Source organism: Pelobates fuscus, chromosome 7 (assembly GCF_036172605.1).
Source record: "Pelobates fuscus isolate aPelFus1 chromosome 7, aPelFus1.pri, whole genome shotgun sequence".
NCBI classification, from domain to species: Eukaryota; Metazoa; Chordata; class Amphibia; order Anura; family Pelobatidae; genus Pelobates; species Pelobates fuscus.
The window spans coordinates 103,989,902-104,008,633 of NC_086323.1; the positions used below are offsets into that span (position 1 = coordinate 103,989,902).

The following is an 18,732-nucleotide window of genomic DNA, read 5'->3' on the forward strand; positions in this document are numbered from 1 at the left end:
GTAACCCTTTAAGTTACTGAAAGAAACAAGATTAAAATATTATATTAGCAATATCTATAGTTAAAAAAAAAACAACCCACATAATTTGGTAAAATGAGAATTTAAAGTGAATTACAATTTTAAGGCCAGAGTAGACTATTTGAAAGCATAGTTGACTATTGTTGTCTATTTCATTTTATTATTTAATATTTATTTAAAAGGACACTATTGGCACTCAGACCACTTTATCTCATTAAAGTGGTATTGGTGCACTCTCCTTTTCCCCTAACCCAGCAGTGGTAATTATTGCAGTTGTTGAGAATCTGCAATAATTACTTTACAGGGTCATGGCAGACCGCCACCATAGGCACTTTCAGGTGGTTAGGCGACTTTTCGTCATTCTATGCATGAGGACATCCAGCGTCTGCTAAAACCCCATAAGAAGGCATTAATTCAATGCTTTCCTATGTGGTTGTCGGCATTAGGTCCTCGACATCAGTGGAGGAGCGAAGGCGGACCTTAACTCAGCACCGAGGGACATCGGTGCTGGGTTCAGGTAAGTGATAAAAGGGTCAAGAGCAAATGGGGCACTATAGGTTAGGAATACAATTTTGTATTCCTAGCCTAAAGTTTACATTCAAGTATAGTCATATAAGTGCCCAAGCTGGTAACCAGTTTAGGCTTGGTCTGCCCTTATAGTGCACACAGTGCAAAAATTCTACTGTAAACAATATAAAGTCAAAATGAGACTAACGTGGAGGTCATGCCTCTAAAGATATGTTCGTATCAGGTTGGTGAACCGTCAGTGTTCTCTGTTAACTATTGGAAATACATTAGTTGATGCAACATTTTCAACTTGAATGAAATCAGTGGTATCTTTACACCCTGTGGCCACTCTGGAACTGCACACCAACAATGCTCGAGTGGGGTAAATATCAGGATTGTGCAGCATTATTAGATAGCTAAACCTCATTCTGGAAATAGTAGTTCCCAAATCAAAATGTATGTACTCTTCTATAATTCGGTTTGCATGAGTGATACATCCAACAGTTTCTAACACTTGGATAAATGGGAGTCTTAATCTATGACTCTGTTTTATCACCTGTGATTATATTATAAGATTAACACAAAATTTGGGGCAAGGGGGTAAAATGCTAGAGACCAAACTTTCACAACACATTTCAATCCAATAGGAAAGTCCCAAACTAGGGCACCTGCCTTACTATCCCAGGCATCCATACTGCCCAAATTTGGGGTATGACACTCATTGTAATTTATTCTAAATATAAGTATGTAAGATACATTTATATATATTTTAAAATGATCACTGATCCCCTTATTCTTCCTACGTTCTTTTCTTTTTTTCTTTCCTCTTTTACTGCTCTAGTTCCTTCTCCAGTGTGGCTTGGATATTAACATCCTGTGATGTGGATAACACCGGAGTAGAACGGTGTTAGTGCTTAAACATTAACCAAACATTCACATGTCAATTCCCTAACTCTCCCCTATAAATGCACGCTTTAGAGGAGCCACCTTGATCTCAAACCTCCTGTAGATTGTGTTTTTAGGGTAATAACCTCTCCCTCAGGAATGCGGGGATAGTCCTAGTGAATTGAGTTCGTTTTACAATTTGGTGTGCTAATTTTGTTGGCTCTCCAATAGAGCTATGTTTTACGCTTTGATTTCAGACATGTTCATTCTGTATCACTCTTTTCAATCACAACAGATTATTTGATGGGAAAAAATAACAATTTGTTTTCAAATGATTTCTAAAAAAAAAAATCTATTTTTTTTTCAGACATATGTGTTTTTGAAGAAGTGACATTTTATATAATTATATACTTTTTATAAATATTGTCATGCTTGGGCTGGTATTACCATATACATTTAAGGCCTTTATGTAGCATACAATGAAATCTCTCAGATAACGTTTAGTGAGTCTAGAGGGTACGCTGAACTTTCCCACTGAGCCTTGACTTGTGATGTTTATTTGTACTGCAAATCCCACTTCTATAATCAGCATCTTTCAGCTGGCTTGTAAACTAATCTATGCTGGTGACACAAGTTCAGCCACAATTAGACTTGCCTAAAACATCCATTTATTTTCTATACTTATAATTTTGTTTTGGAGTAGCCACATTTTCACGGTTGCCATCAAGAGAGAGGTATGTGTTTAGAGGAAAAATTCCTGATTTTCAATTTCAGCCCCAACCTCAAAAAGAAGTTTGCAAATGCATGTTTACTAGGTCAATGCAGAGAGTGCACAGGTCAGCAACACGAAGCTGAGCAATTTTCTTCCCGGTGCGAGATTGAGGTAGGGACACCACTGTAAGGAAAGTGGACATTATTCATTAAGAGAGAAGGGAGAAAATTGGCATCCATAAGAAAGTGTTGAACAAAAAAACAAACCAAAAAAACAACACACACAAAAGGGGAGAAAAAAAATATTAACAAATGCAAAGGGGAAAGATGGGGGGGAAAGATTAAAGTGACAACTATGTTTCTTAAAGGAAATCAAGCAACCGCTTTAAAAATTAATTTACAAAGCATTAAAGCGCAGCACCAAACATTTAGCAAAATTAACTTAACAAGCAACTGCAGCTTCACTTTTTTTTACAGTTACAGTGTCAGATATAATGGGTGACATTAGTGTATGACGTAATCTGAAGCCATCTCCATCAGCCCATTCTTCCAACTTCTAGTTAATGGTACTTTTCTCACGTAGTGAGTGCGCTGGGTCTGTATGCTCATTGGTCATGTTTCTTCACACTGACTGTAAGCGGTCTTCTTCTCTAGTTTGATTGGCTGACAGTATGCCACAACGCCCCTTTTAACTGAGCTATGTTTGCTCTCAACATGATCCCTACAGGCACACACTGAGGTTGTGTAAGGTATACAGAAATAGGAAGAAGACGAAAACCTAAACGTAGTGAAACATATACACCACATTGTAAAATCACTCTTTTGTGGCCAGTGTCCCTTTAACATAGGATAGGATTGGTGGTAAAACGGCACAAAGACCACAAGTGGAGGGGAGGAATAAAATAAAGTGAAAGAAGAGGACTGAATGACACTTTGAATAGAGGCGGGAAAGAAAAGTTCAGTTGGAAGAAGGTTTTCAGGGAAGAAAGGCAAAGGAAGTAGACGTCAAAAGATTAAAAAAAAGGTTTAAGGATACACTGCAATGTTCATGGTACATGATTTCCCTTACGCCTTCTCATGTTAAGAGTCCCAACATTTTCAAACAGTTTGGCACTTAACCTGCCTCCCTGCAGTCTGGCCACCTTCACAGATATTATGTTGCCATTAGTGGTATCAATACCAGAAATCCACTTAAAGTTGGACAAGTTGACTAGACTGCAGGCACCCGGGTAAGTGTCAAACCTTTCAAGAATGATTTGACACTGAGCAGTGGAATGAATGGTACCTAGATTGCTCCCTTTAAAAGACCTAAATGGAAAGTGAATGAAAGACAAGCAGCTAAAATTGTTGTGGGCTGAAATGGAGGTGGGAGTTAGTTTGTACTAGACCTCAAATGTTGTGATGGCAACCTTAGACATAGCTATTTTAGTATTTCATCTTGAATACCATTTGTCTGGGAATTTATTAAATGGGTAGAAAATGGACATGATAAAACGGGCAGAGTTATTCACTGAAGTGTGCATTTTCATTCAACATGATTTTAAAATTCAGGAAAATATTAACTAACATGGATATGGTTTCTAGACTGAAAATTTAAATTCTCGTAAAATTCACATTTTACTGAATAACACTGTTAATGTTTCATATCTTGAAGTACATATTCTACCCACTAAAGTATGTCCCATAATAGAATTACATATGGTAAGATTTTTAAGTAACCCTCAAAAAATGAAAAGTTTTTTTCCAGGCCAAAAAAGTTTTATTCTGTGTATCAGATTGTGTTATTTTCAATAACTATTTAAAATAAAAAAAAAAGTGAGATGAAGCAATTGCCTCCAATAAATTAATTTAAACTGGAACAATTTTTTGATTACCCTTTGGCCATGGATTTAGCCAGTCAAATTAGTCTCATTGAATTGGTTATTTTGCCTGGAGTCCCACTGGTCCATGGTAGACCTTTTTCAAAAGGAATTAGTCTCCAGGCAACTTCAGCCTGGCCATTCTCTATTACTCAAACTGATGCTTTGGCATTAGCACAAGCTGGTATGAGTTGGTATGGCTAATGCAAAATAACCTCCACATTAGCTATACCCTCCAGCTAGGGAAGACTCCAGACACTTTAACCACTTAAATGAGATGTAGTGCCCCTTTAACTTCTGTAGCAACTGCTGCTTAATGTTACAAATAAATAAAATAAAAAATTGAATCTTCTAGTGGCACAAATATCTGCCTTCTCCTCTCACATTTTCTTCTCTGTATCTTCTTTTTATTCACAGTTTTCCTAACCTTTTTTTTCTCCGCACAGGGTGGATATGCAGCCTACAGATACACTCAGCCAGCCACAGCTGCAACAGCTGCCACAGCCGCTGCCGCAGCTGCTGCGGCCTACAGCGATGGGTATGACTTAATATAGTACACCAATGAAATATAACCTTGGTTCGTTAAAAAAATAAATGTAAAAATCAAGCACACTCATAATAGGTTCTACAATGGTGAGGCATCTACACAAAGCACTAATGACCGTTGTAGACCAAAATTCAGAAGAAAGGCTGCAGTCCATTTTAACTCTTGAGTGCCTCTAGCACTCAACATTTTAAACTTGACCTTGGTGAAGTTGTGGAAAATAATGATGTGGTACGGTCTATGTAGCAGGACAGGAATACCAGACTTATTGCATTTTTGATGAAGTCATTGAAAAACCTTTAATCTACAAAGATGCCAATAAGCCCCTACAGGGTTGTTCAGATTTCAGGCCAAAATACCCAAGTCCTACCAATTACTGAACTTAGGGAAAAGTTTTAGAGCTATGCTTTGCAGTTCCATTCACCATAATTACAGCTTCGTGAATAACTGCAACAGAATACCAATAAAACCATGTTAAATCATCTTGCATGGCTGGAGCGGTCTCTCACCAACTGGTTAAAATGTTGGGGAATATTATCTCTTAGTAATACTTACCATCCCAGAATACTCATCACACACACATTCTGAAGTTCTTAACAATGCTCAGAATGCTTATTACAACCACCAGGCCTGTGAACTTATTTTATATTTTTACATCAAAAACATTCTGTAATGGCATGAAGGTGAACTTTTGATTTAATTTGCCAAAAATATAATTTTTTTTTGCTTTTGTGGAATTTTACTGAACCACAGTAGGACTGATTCTGAAAAGGATGCATTATTTTTTTAAATATAGAATTTTTTTTTTTTTTTAAACTAGTCTCCTATTTAGTGTCCACAAAGCTATAAAAAAATAGAGATATGTGTTGCCCACTGGAAACAGAATATAATCTTTCACCCATTATCAGAAGAAATATTTGGTATATTGAATTTTCAAAACATATGAAGCTGCCCTTTATTTTATGGACTTTTTGAAAACACAGGTATAAAAGTCTGTTCTCCATGAATCCGCCTTCCTAACAAGCTATATAACTGATATTTATACAGGTACGGCAGAGTATATACAGCTGACCCATACCATGCCCTGGCCCCTGCTGCCAGTTACGGAGTTGGAGCTGTGGTAAGTGAACTAAACTAACTCTAGTCAATGAATGTTGCATAACTTATATATACAAAAAATAAAGCAAGTCTTAAATAGTGATGATTAAATGAGAGCCATCACATCTTAGAATTTTGCTTATTCCATATATCTAACAAATATGTGGTTGGGACGTCTGGAAAATGAAATGTAGAAATCTACACAGCTGTATTTAGCTGTATCCGGGAGTTGAGTTCCTCCATCGTGACTCCCTGTAATGGATATAGAGAGACAGAAGCAATGTTTGTTTCTCCTTCTCCAATGCAATGGTTGGCTTGGCCTGGACTGAACTGGATTGTGACATCAATTGTAACCTTTTTAATATGCATTTAAAAGAAAATAAATCATTGCATGAAGAAAAGATTAACACAAGTTATAGATACTTTTAAATGTTTCATTCATTGGTGGTGTTTCCAGAGAAGTGATGGGACACCCTGTGAAGTAATTTTTCATATTTAACATTATGAAAAGTGGAAGCAAGAGAAATCCATGAGTCCAAAAATGGGATAGATGAGAATAAAATGGCTTCAAACCTGTCTATGACTGATAAAATATAATAGTATAGAAAAATACTAGTTTGTTACATTGTTGGGAATGCCATACTATGGGGTAGGTATTGGTAGTGGTGTGTACATCGTGGTGGTGTGCAAGTCAGTATTTTATATCATACAACAGCACGTTATCCTTAATTTAATGCAGGGGCCTCAAGCAAGGCTGGAGTTCGGTAAGATGTCACACTATTATAATGATTAGTATGACTCACTTGGACATAAAGAATTTAAAGTGGTTCTGGGTTAATAATGGATTATAAAATTAATTAGAAGTGTACTTATTTGCCAAAACTGTCCAGTTAAGGACTGTACCACCACATGTGAAAATAATACTTTCATAAAACCGTTTCTCTGTGGGTATACAAATTGATTGGAAGAAGACATGTACCATGTGAGTTTACTCAAACAGAAAACTAGAAGCATATTTATCATCTTGCCAGTCATCATTTTGCAATAGTGTGGCAAAACTATGTCCTACAGTATTGGCTGTGAACATACAACAGACACTGCATAAGCAGACTTCCAAGACAGGGAGCAATAGTTCAGGGCCATTGTATGCACCGTGCATGTAAGGATTAAAGGGACACACTGAAGTGTGTCTTTTTTCATTTTGCAATAAGTGCAGATTTTGTAGAAATTGACACTTTTCTAAATTGTACTGGTTACACCCCGTTGACTTTTCAAACAGACAACAGGTCCTGTTACTTCCTGGTTTGGTTAGCTTATTTGCACTGAACTCTAGAGGCAGCAATTGCCCAGCGCACATGCCTTGCAAAGATTTCTCATCAAGCTGCATTGGGAAGTCTGTGATTGGACAGCCACACAAAGTCTGGGCGGGGTTAAAAGGGGAGGGTTTGCAAACGCGTCAGACGAGATCTGCAAGGTTGTTTGTTTTTTCTCAAAGCTATTTTTAGATATAGAACTACAATGAAAAAAAAGTTTTCATTCGGAGTATATCTACTAAATAGTTATTTTTATTTATATTGTATTTTAACAGTGGAGTGTCCATTTTACCTAACCTATTTGTTAGGTTGGACAAAGGTCAAGGCAGCAATCAAGTAGACCAGCCAAATATATGGTAACTGATGAACAAATGAAAACAAGGAATTGGCTTGGAGTTGGTATAAATGTATACCAGCAAAAGGCCCAATTGCAGTCAATAAAGCTATGCAACAACTGAGCAGTGACCAGAGTTGGATAGCTGAAGTGACATTAGATCCACTAGAGGGCTGTTTTGCATCATGGTGTATTTCTACTTTGCCTTCACTGCTGCATACTTAAACAAGATTGGGCTAGTCTGAGCGATAAAATGTGTTTGAGCCCTCCTGGAAATGTACACATAATTTTGTGTATGTGTGCAGTGCTGCACTATGAATTAAGTAATTATGTACATGCTCTGACAACCAAAAAATACATTCTTTAGCATCCTTTGGAAGTACAGGACCAGGACGTGGTACAATGTGCTAGAAAATTATTTTGGAGATTAAAAAAGTGTAGTAAATTTGGATAGATTAACTGGGCAACCACAGAAGAAAAAAATAGCCTATGCATTGCAAACCAAATCTCTATAATGGACAGGTTAACTGAGCATGATTTGCACATATCTAGAACAGAATCAAGTACAGGAAATCTTGGGTACAAGGATAGATGCTAAAGCCTTTCGGGTTATGTGTCTGCAAGGCTTTGTGTTTTGTATTTTGTTATTATGTAGTGTGGAATCCTAGGTAGTTCAAAGTGTTCTTGATGCTCTCTGTCTGACCATTGGTGTTTGTGGAGAACTCTATTTGGAGGACACTATTGAAATGCAATATGGTACACTTACCAAAAATAGTGCTATAGTGAGTTCCCCAACCCAAAATAAAAGTAGAAATTATCCCAAAGAAAAATAAGGCAGAGTATGGAGCACTTTGGCAATACAGAGTTGATTTCCTTGAACACCTCCGAGGTAAGCTGAAATCCGTTACTTAAAGGATATAAATCAAATGTAGTCCTGTGTATTCTTGCTACAAATGTGACAGAGAAAAAAGTTCAGTACAGTCATTTATTCATTTTATGCTGTGGATTATTGTATATTTAAACTGACGCCTGTCCCTTCTTTCCTTTCCAGGCGAGTTTATACAGAGGCGGCTACAGCCGATTTGCTCCGTACTGAAGTGACGTAAGCCTATTATTCCCCCTTAAACCTGGACAAAACTGCCCTTTCTTTCCCCATCTGCCTGTTTACCCCCTCCCTCCACTATCAAAGTTCGCAAGGCCCGGCTATTGCAATACTTAAAAAGAAAAACCTTCTCCAGGAATTTTCAAGCAGTGCAAGATGGATGGATACAGCCGAAATATATAGAAAACAAAGGACATTTTTTTATACCTCAGCCTACTCTTCAAATCTGTAATTTTTATTTCTGCATTTTTTTAGGGGGTGTGTTCATTTTGTTCCAAAGATTGTGTTTATTTTTTATTTTTAAACTGTGGTAAAGTGCGTGTATATATAATATTTACTTAAGTATGTGCTGTGAGCTTTTATATTATTATTATTTCTACACTTTGAGGGGAGATTTGCATAAAATAGGATGTATGGAACAGAGGATTGGATTTGGGAAAGCTAAGAGGAAAGGATGAATAAAGCTCTGCGGTTTTAAAATATAAACTTCTCTAATTAGGATCCTCTTGCAAATAGAGATTGACATAAGGCTTTGTCTACAGAAGCTTTTCCAACATCTCCACGACCGATGACAAGCCAAGGTAGTGATGATCTAAAGGGATTTGACGAACCCCTTGTCTTGAAGGGATTAAACATGAAAAAATATATGTAATGGACGTTGGACAAGGTCATGAAAGAGACATTGTGATGTGACATGTATTAACACTTGATGTTGCTCTGGCTTATGCTTTCGATGACCCTGGCTTATGTAAATCTCAGGCAAACGTCTGGTGACCATTGAGCTAGGTGGATCGGCTTGTGTATAAGGAAAAAAAATTGCAGTGAATGACAATTATAATACAACAAACGATTGCTGCTCAGTTCAACTTATGGTGCAGTTCCATTTCAGACAGAGCGCACCAATGGTGATTATGTTTAAAGGGATTCTGTCATCAAAAATGTTCCAGATCATATGTTTAAACACAGCCTTAAAAGGTTTATAATCTTCTTTTAAACATAGGTGCCAATTCGTTAATTCTGTCTCTTTATGAATTATATTTTTGGAGTTATGTTTTCCATGTGGTTGAGTTTGCATTTCTCATTTCACCCAACCCTCCTATTATCATTATTTGCTTTGATTGCTTCACTTTTTGTAAAAATGGGAACACTCCAGGATTAAATTTTACCACCATTGTTTTATTTTTATATAGGTAATGCATAAAAAAAATTCCTTTTGAATGTCACTTTCCCAGGCTTTATTCCGACTTGTGGAGCTACCAGGAAGTTTTTGGGATACCTTAACCAATCCCTGAGCTCCTAGTTATTAGTAGTGGGAAAGAACTGCCAATACAGGAGTGTTGAGTGCTTCCGCTTTATAAATAAATCTCATATACACGATTCGGTCGTGAGCATTGTCGTTCACTTGAACTTAGGCCTTTTTTGGCTCTATTGCGCATGCATAGGATCTAATTTATTCTTACAGGAAAGACTGTGCATGCATATACTTTAATGCTCTCACTCTAAGAAGGCAAGTGAGGAGTAAGTCTAAGAGTGAGGGAAAAACAAAAAAACCTTTTCCCCCCTTGTATCAAAACATGCATTCTTCTTCCACGATACCCTAGTTCTTGCTTGTTTGCAAGTAGGATATATTGCCTGGAGTGTCTCTTATCATGTGATTCTGATAACACTAAATGTATCTGATACTGCTGCAAATATTTTACTCTTGGTCTCTTAATGGTCTGAGAACAACCAATAGATGTTACAGCTATACATCTCATTAGAAACACTATTAGAAACACTATATGCTTCAGAACGGTTTCTCCTCAAATGTGAGATGTGTGGACTTACTAGGGGTAAGTTATATCCGACCGTACTAATTGAGGTAGCTCATGGGGGGAAAGACAGAAGTGTCTCTTGTTGGAGAGAGAAACCCTATTCACTGCTAGTCATAAATCCAGTCCAATAAACTTTTAAAGAAAACCACTTGCTTATACTTTCACCTAACCATCCATGTCATGGTAGATTTGTACAAAAACACTAGTAACTAGTTAACCATACAAAATGTTTTATATGGAAACAAATGTGATATTCATTTCCAGTCTAAAGATATCTTTGTTTCATTCACATGTATCATTAAAATTCACCTTTTATTTGTATTTACCATTAAATCCATCTAAATGCCACTTAATGGCTGGGTGTAAACTGCACCTTGGAAGTTTGCCTATTCTACACCCTTCAAGACCCGTGAATTTTTATGTTTTATGTGTTTTGTGTTGTAGTTATTCTTTTCAGAGCAAGGCTAGAAAGTTGGAACATTTCCTGTTCCTGTGTGACTATAATTTGTTCCAGTCCATGTGCAAATACTCACCTTGGTGTCCACTTTATCCTCCTCCTCCTCCTTATGCTGGTCACATGTCCGTCCTGGAGAGAGGATATGACCTCAGATTTACAGATGTGCTATAAAAAAAAACAAAGTCTAGGAGTGTATACTGCATTCTGAGGATTCACCCGCACACCATGCTTGTTGATGTTGGACTATTTACTGTGTATTGCTTTACTCCATTCAAGCCATGTGGGGAACAGCAACTCAAGATGTTTTGAGAAGCTATAAACCTCCTGTTTTAACTTTTCTAGTGCCTGACGGGTTAGACTCATTGACGAAGGAGGGATTAATACAATCTTTACATCCCCTGTCTAAGCAAGGAGTGTAAAATATTCTAGAGAAGGCATTGTATTGTCTATTGGATACTATTATTTTGGACTCTGTTGCAGCTATTCAATGATCAGTCAGGTAAATTTTTCTAAAACATCCACAAAGTGTGGATTGTCATTGTCTTCCTATATGTGTACATATACTAGCTGAGAGGTTCCAAGTTCATATTTAAGACTATAGTGAATTGTGACACAATACTATATTTCACCATACGAGGTAATGATGTGCCACCTATTCGAGCTAATCAAGGTTGAATTGTGTATTCTGTACCATGCTATAGGTTAATCATGATCAATGGTATGCTGGAATTTGCATATGTATATACGGTTCTGATTGGAGAACATTGAAATTTACTTTGAATTTAAAGTAGATTTACCATGAAATGAGAAAAGATATAATGATGTCTTACTCTCCGTGTTTAGTTGTTTCTAATTTGTTGTGTATTTCATCTGTATCTGACTTGGATAGGTAGAGTTCTAGCATCATATTCTGCGGATTCTTTCACAAAATGTCAGGGGAGTGCTACCTAAATTCACAGTGTGAAATCATAGCGGGGGAAAACCCTGAACTACGTTTGATAGCAGTTCCACTAACATAATGCATATAAGTCAAGAGGAACGTTTTAATTTCACATGGTTGGATTCATTCACTGTGTGACATAAAATGTGTATCACCATAAGAAAATGAAGTATTTATAACAACTTTACTGAAGGGAATTTTTTTTGTTTTTATTTTGTGTTTTAAAAAAAAAAAAGTGATAAAAATAAAAACATATTGATCTTTAAACATTTAAACCGGTCTGCTAGTGTGTGTAGACTGATGTAGGATATATATAAATATTAGGGTTTTATTCTTTATTTTTTTCCCCTCTTTCTATGTTCTCACTAAAATAATTTAGTTTCTAACCAAGGGACATATATGGTCTGACAATGCAACCTGGCAGACTCCAACAAAAAAAATAATTATTTTTTTAAATGAAGATGACATTCTGCTGCTATTGGCGCATTACATTTTCTCTGAAAGTGCCCTAAAAAGCCTCTTAATCGTGCAGCATATAAGGTTCGGACATATTCTTAAACTGATTTATGTAAATTCTCATATTGGTAACTTGAAGTAGTGTGGGCTGCTTTTGATGCAGTATACACAAGCATTTAAATGTAAGACTAAGCTAGTTTGGTATTATATTGCATCATATCGCTATTCGTACCTAAAAAGGGTTTTACTATTCTATAATACTAAATATTGGTTTGCATGGTTTTTACTGCATAAATAGAAAATTCCATATTATCAACTATATTGCAGTTCGTGTGCTTTATATCCACATTGATTTGTGCTCTGATTGGAACATGTGCTACGAGACACCTCTGCGCAAACCTTTTAGAGCTTTACAATGTACGATTTATCAGTCAGCGGATACATTGCAGGGCTTTTGCAGTAAAGAGGCCTCAATTACCTATATATGATTGCATGGCTACCTTTTCAAGGACTGTATAGTGTCTGGGCTATTTTATGTGTTGATATATAAATTTGTTCGTGTTGGTGAGTTATTTATTAATCTGTTATCGACTTAAGATTTACATCCTGCACAGACGCACATTTGTGTGAATGAATATGTATAAATCTCTAAATCCCCTGAAATATTTTTTTTTTTAAAATTGGATGTGAATAAATATTAGCAGTCACTGATAAATATGATACAAAAATGTAATTGCACGTGTGAACACAAATTTGAATAGTAGACGCTAATTATTTAGTTTAAAAACGCCTAATCTGTTGTTTCTCTGACTTTTTCCTTCTCAACACATTGTACTTCTTTTATGCATCTCCAAGTGGTGCTTCCCACTCCCACCTACAATAGTCTATCCTGGCAGTGTATTCAATTTAAAGAGCTAATTAATGATTTGTTGTTTTTATTATTTTTTTCTGTTAATGTTGGATTTAGGAGCTAAGTTTTAAAAACAGAAAGCACTTTGATTGGAAATAAAAATGGCATGTATGTTTAAAGATACATGCCACTTCTGATACTTAGTAAGAATGTAGGCTACCCGATTTGCCAACAGCCACTGCTACTTGCACTGAATGTCTGTTTTACATTAAATTGAGCGTTCTTATTAGGGCCCTGTAAATGTACAATAATTGAGAATTACGTACATTGTTGGTACAAAAGCAGGATCAGCTGTGAAAGATGTCTGTTATGTCCACATAATTAAAAGGCAGGTTCTTGCATTCTGTCTTATACTAAGAATGCCTCTTTAGAGTTAAAATCCTCCCTTTTGGTTTTTGCTTTCTTTTGGATCAACCACAGCAACGGCATAACATATTGAGTTTTTTTATGAACTTCGTTAAATGTCGTTTTTTTCCTCTAACATGGTGAATTATAGGAAAATAAAAACTGAATTTCAAAGTTTAGGTTAAAAAAATAAATAAAAATGTACAACTTGGCTATAGTCACAGCCTAGCTATTCTATCACAAAAGTGGCCATTCAGTTGTCAGTACAGTTACCATTCACTTTTGTGAATAAACCCACAGGCTGGAAAAAGTGCATTCTGTGTTCCATTTGTAGTGGCCTGTTAAAGGAACACTATAGTCACCTAAATTACTTTAGCTAAATAAAGCAGTTTTAGTGTATAGATCATTCCCCTGCAATTTCACTGCTCAATTCACTGTCATTTAGGAGTTAAATCACTTTGTTTCTGTTTATGCAGCCCTAACCACACCTCCCCTGGCTATGATTGACAGAGCCTGCATGAAAAAAAAAATAAACTGGTTTCACTTTCAAACAGATGCAATTTACCTTAAATAATTGTATCTCAATCTCTAAATTGAACTTTAATCACATACAGGAGGCTCTTGCAGGGTCTAGCAAGCTATTAACATAGCAGGGGATAAGAAAATCTTAATTAAACAGAACTTGCAATAAAGAAAGCCTAAATAGGGCTCTCTTTACAGGAAGTGTTTATAGAAGGCTGTGCAAGTCACACCCAGGGAGGTATGACTAGGGTTCATAAACAAAGGGATTTAACTCCTAAATGGCAGAGGATTGAGCAGTGAGGCTGCAGGGGCATGTTCTATACACCAAAACTGCTTCATTAAGCTAAAGTTGTTCAGGTGACTATAGTGTCCCTTTAAGTCCTAAAAACGGCATCTGTTTATGTGTTACATAATGTTTAGTGCATATTTCAAGTACTATGACTGTGATATGCCAAATCATAGGATAATCTGCCAATATTTGTAAAGCATAATAGCCAAATCAATAGCCCAGTCCTACAAATGGATTGAATGCACCATCGGGTACCCAGTAAATGTGTAAGCGATTACTTTTTACTAGCTGTTTGATAAAATTCAGTTTTTTTTAGTTAAAGGAAAGGGCATTGCTGCTGCTTTGTATCCTAATTCTATTAAAGGGGCGCTCAAAGAACCATAACAATTTACTCCCACATAGCTATATATTACTGAAGCAATTTGCAAAAATCACTGCAGCTGTAAGCACACCCTTAACAGAGAAACGTAAATGGAGGAAACCTATGCTTCCCTCTGTCTAGCTAATTGCTCCTAAAGGCCCCCACCTCCTATAAAATGTATTATTATTATTATTATTGCCATTTATATAGCGCCAACAGATTCCGTAGCGCTTTACAATAATAAAAGGCTTCAAAGCTGTGTGTGAAGCCATAGATACTTGCATAACTAAATAAATTAAAAATAAATAAATGGAGAGATCAGTAAGCCTTATCATTGAAATGCTTGTGCTGTACTACACTTGAAGAAGAAGGAAAAAAAACTCTGCAGAAGTTTATGGGATATTCATAACTCCCACTGAAAGCATTAGGAAGACTAGAATAGGCTGCCACATCCTAGTCTGGTCAGAGCTCCCTGTAGAATTTGCAATTTGTCAGTGCATTAACTAGATAATAAAAATGAGTACGCTCCGTCCTAAAGTGTACTTCTAGTGACAGAACTACTTACCCCACTTGTTGCTGATCAGCTGTTTGGATTACTCTGAAACTGAGGTGAAGATAGTTTGTAATAATAAAAAGAAAAGTGACCAGCTGCAAATAAAGCTAGCATACGTTTCTTAAAATACATCAGAATTTATTATTTTAGCGGCTTCTATACATCAATCATGAAGACTAAGGTCAAGTTTATTAATGGACAACATTTTAGGATTTAAATATTCCACAACAGATTTTTCCATAACCTGATCGTTACCCAAACTCTATACCACCCAGCTAAAAAGTCATGGAAATGCAGATTTGGTCAAAGGAATCAGTATATGTGTTTATATGTGTCTATATATTTAGCAATGTGCATGTCTGTGTGTTTGGGAATGTGTCTCTGTATATGTGTGCATGCTTATCTAAGAGAGTTTACATCAGGTCACCTGAGTTTGTAACAGGCACACACCTACCTAGACCTGCCTCTGTAATTCCGCTAGGTGATTTGTATTTTACGGCTGCTGTGGACAGTTATGTTGCATCCCAGGCATTAGTCAATGTCTCTTATAGGGCCTATTGATTATGCTGGACAACTATCTAATGCACCTGTTATGCTTTCTGCTTAAGAAAATGTGCTGCACATGATGATTAATAAGTTGATTTTTTTTTCTTATCTAAAGCTCCACAGATGTTTGTTAGTGACATCTATGTGGTTCTCTGATTATTTGTGTGTTGAGTCCAATTTGATTGTACAAAATGATCATGTGAATCTCTTTGCATTCACTTTGCTGCAGTCCAATAAAGCAAAAGATTTTTAGATTGGACAAGAACAGGAAGATAAAAATGTGCACAATTTTCAACACTTAATTCCATTATAGCCCTTCATGAATAACCTCTTAAAACTACTATAGTTGGATGTGATGTACAACAGGAACTGTGTGCCTTTAATTGTTGCCGCAAGGCTTTTTTTATATAGTGATTTTTTTTTTTTTATATATAGTGATCGTATGGCTTGTAGTTGAAGCACATACTGTGCTATCATAATTCCATGGCAAAATCTACACTTACTGGTTATTAAGGGGTTATATTAATCCTAACTTTTGGTTTTTGTGCTTTTTAGCCTTTAAAATAAGATCTTTGTGCACAGGGTTTGAACATTTTAAAGGGACACTATAGTCACCTGAACAACTTTAGCTTAATGAAGCAGTTTTGGTGTATAGAACATGCCCCTGCAGCCTCACTGCTCAATCCTTTGCCATTTAGGAGTTAAATCCCTTTGTTTATGAACCCTAGTCACACCTCCCTGCATGTGACTTGCACAGCCTTCCATAAACACTTCCTGTACAGAGAACCCTATTTAGGCTTTCTTTATTGCAAGTTCTGTTTAAATTAAGATTTTATTATCCCCTGCTATGTTAATAGCTTGCCAGACCCTGCAAGAGCCTCCTGTATGTGATTAAAGTTCAATTTAGAGATTGAGATACAATTATTTAAGGTAAATTACATCTGTTTGAAAGTGAAACCAGTTTTTTTCCTATGCAGGCTCTGTCAATCATAGCCAGGGGAGGTGTGGCTAGGGCTGCATAAACAGAAACAAAGTGATTTAACTCCTAAATGACAGTGAATTGAGCAGTGAAATTGCAGGGGAATGATCTATACACTAAAACTGCTTTATTTAGCTAAAGTAATTTAGGTGACTATAGTGTTTCTTTAACTTCAAGCATGGAATTCTCTCAAAGGTTGTAACGTATATCGGTGTGTTTGGAGGTTTTCATATAATTTTGAACTGCTCACACAAATTTATGGTTTCAGAAAAATGTCCATCGTAATGTGTGACTGTCTGAAGTGTTTTGGCAAAGTTTACTTTTGGTATGTCTGACTTTAGGGCATTATTCATTATTTTGCACCTAACTGTAGTTTATTAAAACCTGAATTGCAAAATTCAGTCTAAAAAAGCCATGATTTGACTACAGTTGAAATTTAGATTTTTCACAGATTTTGGCTAAATTTTGCAACTGGAAACTGAATTTCCGACAATTCAGTGTTTAGTGTCTAAGCCACTTTGATCTGAATTTGGCCCCCCAAAAAATCCATTCTACCCTCAAAGAAAAAAATTAATTATAAGACCCTGCCTTCAACAGACATAAATAAATCCCATTTTAGATTGTAACTATGATGTATGTAAATACATAGGTTTTGTATGAGTGTATGATTTGTTTGATCCCATGCCGTAATCCTAAAGAATACTTTTGGGCCACATTTCAACCTATGCACCCACAATAAAAACCCTTTGCATTTGTTGAGAAGATACAATATAATTTAAATAGTGTGTGTGTGTGTGTACAGTAGCCAACACTTGGCTAATAAGCTTTCTGTGCCAGGGTGCTAGTCCAACTCTAGTTGTGTAGAAGATAAGAATGCACTCTCAGGTCTTCATCATGAAACCTGTGCTTTATTTAACGCATCATTTGGTACATCAACCTTTTATGGCGCTGATAGGAATGCTGAATATAGCACAAGGAATTGAAAAGTTATCAGTTTGTCACAATCAAGGGATATATAGTGTTTCACATCACTACATTTTTATATATGTAGGAACCTAAAACAGCTGTGCTATTATGGCAAGGATGGGTAAAGAAAACAATCTAGTTAATGTTTTTAGTTTTACTTGTATTTTTTTATTTAATTTTTTTATGTTGCTTTTATTGAAATTGCTTGGCATTGCAAACTAGGTTTCATGAAAGTGTCCCGCTTCAATATTTGTTCTGCGTATTCACAGGTCCTTAAAACAAAGCATGGAGTTTTGTCTGCTTTATATAAATATCTACGCAATAAATTATTATTATTCCCACAAACAGCAGAAATTATTCAGTTATTGTGGAATATATAAAATTACCTTTCATCCAAAACTATGGTATTTTAAGGTGATATTTCATGAAACTGCCCATTTTATATCTTGTTTTGTGGGCTCATGAAACTGTGTTTTTAAAGCATTTTTTTTTTTCAATCTTATGGGCACTGTATACTTCATCTTGTAAGTATTATATAGGTAATGTTTTGGCCACACAGTATTTGCTAGTTATGTACCTATTTGGCTGGATTGTGAACCCAAAAATTGCATATATTCTTTGTTTTAGTTAAAATTTTTGGGTGGGAGGGGGCGGGCAGGTTATTTTTTTTTGTATTATATATCCATTATGTATAAATTATTGATCATGTTTGCTGGCTTTTTTTAAACTTTTAAGCAAGGGGAGAGGGTGTGGTATGGCATTGGCGGCCTCTCCTCCCCCCTCGCCAATGATAATAAAGCGCTGTTTTTAAATAAAATTTAAAATCTTTCCGGATATTATTTTCTATGAATGCAAAATAACAATTAGGTTTTACTCACTTAAATATACATATTCTCATTGTTCCATAAATATATATACTGCCAGGTTAGCAGTAACCTCCAATTTCCAGTTTTCATTACAGTGAAAGCTTGATGGCTTGAGGCTCATGTATTCGCATGGACATTCACTATATTCCTGTGTTCAAACAGCGTAAATGGAAATGGAGGAGTGCAGGTAGTTACCTGATTTACAGTTCTCCAATTTTAGATTTTAGATTTTCACCCTTCCCCCTCCATTAACTTATGTTTTAAATATAATTGTGTTTAGAGGGAGACTCGAGGTACAATCACGTCATCTCTTTAAAGTGGTTATGGTGCCTGAAGCCCCCTAGTTCACTTATGAAC

At 36.1% G+C, this 18,732-nt stretch overlaps 1 protein-coding gene across 12 annotated transcripts in view; it reads left to right on the forward strand.

Annotated features, from left to right (window-relative positions):
* Window positions 1-12,708, forward strand: part of RBFOX2 (RNA binding fox-1 homolog 2) — a 118,610-nt gene extending 105,902 nt beyond the window's left edge. For all 12 annotated transcript variants that reach the window (XM_063426337.1, XM_063426335.1, XM_063426336.1 and 9 more), the window contains 3 exons: window positions 4,427-4,518; window positions 5,572-5,644; window positions 8,321-12,708. In XM_063426337.1, coding sequence (XP_063282407.1) covers window positions 4,427-4,518; window positions 5,572-5,644; window positions 8,321-8,365 — 210 coding nt within the window. In that variant the 3' untranslated portion in view covers window positions 8,366-12,708. The remainder of the gene's footprint in view (window positions 1-4,426; window positions 4,519-5,571; window positions 5,645-8,320) is intronic.
* The last annotated feature ends 6,024 nt before the right edge of the window (window positions 12,709-18,732 follow it).